This window comes from Cynoglossus semilaevis, chromosome 6, assembly GCF_000523025.1.
Source record: "Cynoglossus semilaevis isolate Cse_v1.0 chromosome 6, Cse_v1.0, whole genome shotgun sequence".
NCBI classification, from domain to species: Eukaryota; Metazoa; Chordata; class Actinopteri; order Pleuronectiformes; family Cynoglossidae; genus Cynoglossus; species Cynoglossus semilaevis.
Genome location: NC_024312.1, coordinates 1,920,818 through 1,926,284, shown reverse-complemented (window position 1 = coordinate 1,926,284; position 5,467 = coordinate 1,920,818). Strand labels below are relative to the sequence as shown.

General features: G+C 45.1%; 1 protein-coding gene across 3 annotated transcripts in view; it reads left to right on the top strand.

The window, feature by feature from the left end:
- LOC103379541 (guanine nucleotide-binding protein G(o) subunit alpha-like) overlaps positions 1-5,467 on the top strand; it is a 58,626-nt gene that overhangs the window by 1,590 nt on the left and 51,569 nt on the right. For all 3 annotated transcript variants that reach the window (XM_025056372.1, XM_025056371.1, XM_017033002.2), the window contains exon 2: positions 189-231. In XM_025056372.1, coding sequence (XP_024912140.1) covers positions 189-231 — 43 coding nt within the window. The remainder of the gene's footprint in view (positions 1-188; positions 232-5,467) is intronic.

The window sequence follows — 5,467 nt, the reverse complement described above, 5'->3', positions numbered from 1 at the left end:
CAGCAACTTTCTCCATTTTTTTTTCTATCTTTACTCCACTGTCGCTGCTGTTCTTATTTTTTTGGACGCTGCTTCTCCCTCTGTCTCTCTCTCTCTCTGTCTCTCTCTCTCCTTCATCTCCATCTTGCCCACACACACACACACACACGGCCTGTTCACCTTGTCCTCCTCTTGTCTCCTCTCCTCAGGGGCCGGAGAGTCAGGGAAGAGCACCATCGTCAAACAGATGAAGTAAGTTTGGCCAGATCTTTAATCTGTGGTTTTCTCTCTCTCTCTCTCTCTCTCACACACACACACACACACACACACACACACTCTCTGATGCCTCGGAGCTCTTTGACCACAGGGTTTTTTTTTCTTAATAAAGAAAACTGTGTTGTTGACCCTGCAGTACCCCTGACCTCCTCCCTGATCAGTGGTCTCTGCTCAAACATCGCCCCCCCCCCCCCCCCCGTCTTACACACAGCTAATGTTGTATGATAGAGTTAAATATATGGTCACGATGAAGAAGGGGGGGGGTGGAGGAGGAGGGGGGGGCATCAGAACAGAGATGCTCTGACAGGGACTGGAACTGTTTGGTTTTTTTTGTTTTTTTTCATCAGCCATTTTTGTTACAGTCCAATGTTGTGACTGTGTTTTTTTTATAGCAGCGTGAAATGTGTGTGTATTTCTGTAACAGTGTTGGCTTTTTTTATTTTTTTTTTAAATCCTTGACAGTGAAATGTGACCAAATGACTTTAATCTGATCAGAGGCTAATTGGTTTGTTGACGACGAACAAGAACAAAGTTTCTTGTGGACAGACAAATACAGTTCTATGATCAGAGGCTAATTGGTTTGTTGACGATGAACAAGAACAAGTTTCTTGCAGACAGACAAATACAGCATCAAAACTGAACAGATTTGGAGCCAAGGAGGTTTATTACTAACCTGTTTCCTACTAACGCCTCTACGCCTGCGCACCAGAAATGTGCTGCTCGTTGGTTTAAACCCTTTGTTTCTCCAGTGCTTTCTGAATCAGTTCCACTCACAGTCTGTTACTGTCTGTCCCAGATCAGATGATTATTACATTGTTCAGGAAGTCTGTATCAAACAAGACGTTCTTGGTATTACTGAGTACCTTTGAAGTAGCTCTCAGTTTCAGAAAGGTCAGTGACCCCTGATTCAAAGGGGCCGTCACTAAATAACTAGGTTAAAACACGGAGATCATGTGGTTTGTGTTTTCCGTTAGTCATGTTAGCATTAGCAGGTCAGGGAGGCTGAGGTTTTTAGAAAGATTGATGTGATTACTGTGTCTGTCAAGAAACAAAAACCAAAAGTACTTTTGTTATGAAGACAGCGTTACGCAACGTGTCGTCGCTGTTCTTTTAATTATGAACTCAGGCTAAAATCTATCTTTAATCCTCGTCAGTTCTGCACCTGCAGAAACCTGGACATCTTTTACTCATGGTAGTTGGCAGTAGTTTAAAAAATCCTAATAAAACTTGAGTACTCGAGTACTCGACTACAGTACGATGTCACTTCTGCTTCTGTGGGCACATTTATACTTCTTATTTTCAAATGTGCTACAGCTGCAGCTGAAAGTGACAGATTATATCTGGTAGCGTGTGAGTGTTCTGACCACTTCCTCAATCTGAAGTTTAAAATTTACGGCTGATAAAATAAGGGCAGAGAGTCTCAAAGTGGGGTTGGCGGGCCATCCCTGGGGCCGCGGCAGAGAGTAGAGTTTGTAGGAAAGTTTGACGTTTCAAGCCATAAACTGTGGTTGTGATTTTTTTTTTCAGTGTTTCTGGGCAAAATACTGTGTTCTTTAGGAATTGTGACCATTTAGATCTGAATATATTTTGAAACTTCAGCTGTTGTGTTGTCATATCTGGAGATAAAGACAATAAGACACAGTAAACGCTGTATCACCAGGAGCAGAGTTGAATAAAAATGCTAATAAAAAGCCACAGCAGCAGCAGCAGTAACAGCAGCAGCAGTAACAGCAGCAGCAGCAACAGCAGCAGCAGCAGCAGTAACAGTAACAGCAGTAACAGTAACAGCAGTAACAGTAACAGCAGCAGCAGTAACAGCAGCAGCAGCAGCAACAGCAGCAGTAACAGCAGCAGCAGCAGCAACAGCAGCAGTAACAGCAGCAGCAGCAGCAGCAGCAGCAGTAACAGCAGTAACAGTAACAGCAGTAACAGCAGCAGTAACAGCAGCAGCAGTAACAGTAACAGCAGCATCAGCAGCAGCAGTAACAGCAGCAGTAACAGCAGCAGTAACAGCAGCAGTAACAGTAACAGCAGCAGCAGTAGCAGTAACAGTAACAGCAACAGCAGCAGCAGCAGTAACAGTAACAGCAGTAACAGCAGCAGTAACAGCAGCAGTAACAGCAGCAGTAACAGCAGTAACAGTAACAGCAGTAACAGTAACAGCAGTAACAGTAACAGCAGCAGCAGCAGCAGCAGCAGTAACAGCAGTAACAGTAACAGCAGTAACAGCAGCAGTAACAGCAGCAGCAACAGCAGCAGCAGTAACAGCAGCAGCACTAACAGCAGCAGCATCAGCAGCAGTGTTTTGGGCTGAGTCATCCTGTGGGCTGCGTTCTCGCTGCTCAGTTGGTGCAGAACCACTTTTTTTTGTTGACATGTTTGTTGTGATTGTTATGTTTCAGAAATGGCTGCTTGTGGTCAGACGGTAGAAGCCTCAGCATAAATGTGTGGCCACAAACGTAGAAGAAGATTAAAATACGCAAAATGGCAGTTTTTGGTTCTGATACCAGAGATAATGGTATCAGAACAAGAGTATCACGGAACACTCTACCTGCAGCAGACGTACAGTATCACTGCACAGACGCCCTCGTATCTGTTTACTGTGGATTTCCCTTCAGTCTCTGCTCAGAGAACTCTCTGTTGGTCCCACTTTGTTTTAGACTTCTTGTCCGAGGTCCATGTTGAAACCTAATTTTCTGGATGAATTAGGATCAGACTGATTCTCCTTCACCAACAATAACACGCCTCTCTTTCTTTCTGTAATCTGCCCGAGTTTGTTTTGTGTCCAAGAGCTTCAGAAACTGTGCACAAATCCGGATGAATGTCAGAATCAGACAAACTGCACTAACGCTCCGACAATGTGGCCCACAAGGACTGCGTACCGGATGATTCTGCAGCGCGAGATGAGCCGGGGTCTTAGTTTCCTAATGGTCTTTGCTGCGGCACAGCACGCTGTGAACGACGACTGCTGCGGATGTAACGACGCAGAGTCAAACTGGTCTGGTTAAGTCTGGCTAACTGTCAGGACACAAAACAACAAAGGAAAAACACCGAAAAAACAGTCACGGAAAAAAGAGTTCCAAGAAAACATTGTTTCCCAAAGACTGGGTCGCGACCCTCAGGTGGGTTTTTTTTTCTGGGTCGTCTCGCATCATGTTTCCCAGGAGTTTACGAATAATCTAAGTCTGTTGACTTGGGTCGCGAACATTTGTGACTTTTATAAAATACGGGTCCTCGGAGAAAAAGATTGGGAAACGCTGTGTTTGGGGAAGAAGTTTTTCCCACGTTCTGTTTGAACACCTGAATGTCACTTAGGCTAGTAGGGGAAGCTGACAACCAACATACTGCCACCTACTGGACTGGAGCATGTCATCTCATTAGTATGACCAGTGAGTTTTTTATAAACTGATGCGAATTGTCGTGTAATTAAAAAAAAAAAAATCAACTCACGATTCATCGTTAGATCCCAGTGACCGACCAGCTCAGCCAATGAGCTTCCATTGAATACACCGGACGTTGACTTCTCTGTGCCGTGAGCGTTAGCCCTGCTGCGGTGGCACAGAGCTGCTGTAAATCACACGTACACGTGAGTTGACGTGACGTGAACTCATGTTAACGTGTGACGCTGTTACGTTGTTGGAGCAGAGACCGTGTTTCCTGAGGACTGTTGCTCTAAACTGTTACACTCGCAGTTCGTAGGAGTCGGTTGTCGGCAACAGTCGTCGTCGTCAGTCCAGAAACGCCGCCTCCGTGTTCCTCTTGTCTTGTGGCGGTTCTGGGAGTTTTGTTCTAACGGACGAGTTGATGATGAGGCCGGACTTGGCAGACGACGCCGTCTGATGATGGTTAAGAAACGCCGGCTTCTGTGTGTGTATCCGTCCTCGGAGCTGGACTTGTTTGTGGACAGACAGAAGTGGAGCTCAGAGCCGAGTGTCCCTCCTTAATGAAGTGAAACTGGACAGAGACGGAGTTTACTGAGCTACGAGTTCACTCCCAAAACTGAACTGAAGTTTATTAAAACGTACTTTTATTCAGTCAAGAATAAAATCTTTTTTTTTTCTGTTTTGTTGTTAAAGAAACAGAGTCTTCTTTTGAGGCCAGGTCTCTGCTCCAGGGAAGCCTTTAGGTGACGCACATCCACCGCCATCCGACCAGTAAAAAAAAAGCCTTTAGGGTTTCAAACATCTGGGACACGTGTGTGTGTGTTTGTTTGTGTGTGTGTGTTTGTTTGTGTGTGTGTGTTTGTTTGTGTGTGTGTGTTTGTTTGTGTGTGTGTGTGTGTGTGTGTGTGTGTGTGTGTGTGCCTGGGGTCCACAGAGACGGACACAAACCAGTGGATTAGATTTAGATGTTCTGATGGAGCTGTGATGTCAGTCAGCGTGAGTGTGTTAGCGCTGATGTTTATGAAACGACTCGTCTTGATGTTCAGTCTGATCCAGACTGAGTCACAAACCTGAGGATCTGATCCGTTTCCCTCTGTGTCCGTCTCCGTGTCCTCCACACAAATGAGAAGTTAATAAATAAATGTCCGTACGTTTTGTTTGTGACAACGTTTGACCATTAAATCTATTTTAAATAACCAATTTAAAAAGTGGAAATGTCAAAGAGTAGTCAGTTTGACAGACATCGTTATAATGTAAATTAAAGTCTAAACTTTAAGGGTTTTGGCTGAGGATTGTGAATGGTATAAATTCAGTCAACAACGATTGGTTGGACGAGAAGATTAAAAATCGCACATCAAAGCCTGAGCAGAAAAGAGTGGCCTCTGATTTCTTGGCTTCTCCCGGGAACAGGAACCTAAATGAGTGTGAGGCTCTGTGATAGTTTAGAGCTGCATTTTTTCAGTCATGAGAACGGCCTTCAGTTCTGTCGGTGTTACAGTTACATACGACTGTAACATGGAGACCTCCAGTCTGGGACCTGGTCTGTGTGTGTGTGTGTGTGTGTGTTGAAATAATAGCGCCCCCACCTCCACCCAGTGTGTGGTACAGTCTGTCGTTCCAGATGTAGACTTTCTTTTGGACGATACGTTTAAGAAGACGTCTTTACTTCACGTCCATCTGTTCTTCAGAGTCGGGGACGAAAGTCTCTTTAAAAAAACTTCAAAACCTCAGTGTGTTGTTGAATCCAGGGCGTCTGAGCGCTGCAGTAAACCCAAGGTTGATCCTCGCCGTCTGCCTCGGGGGGTCGAGGGGGGGGGGGGGGGGTCTTG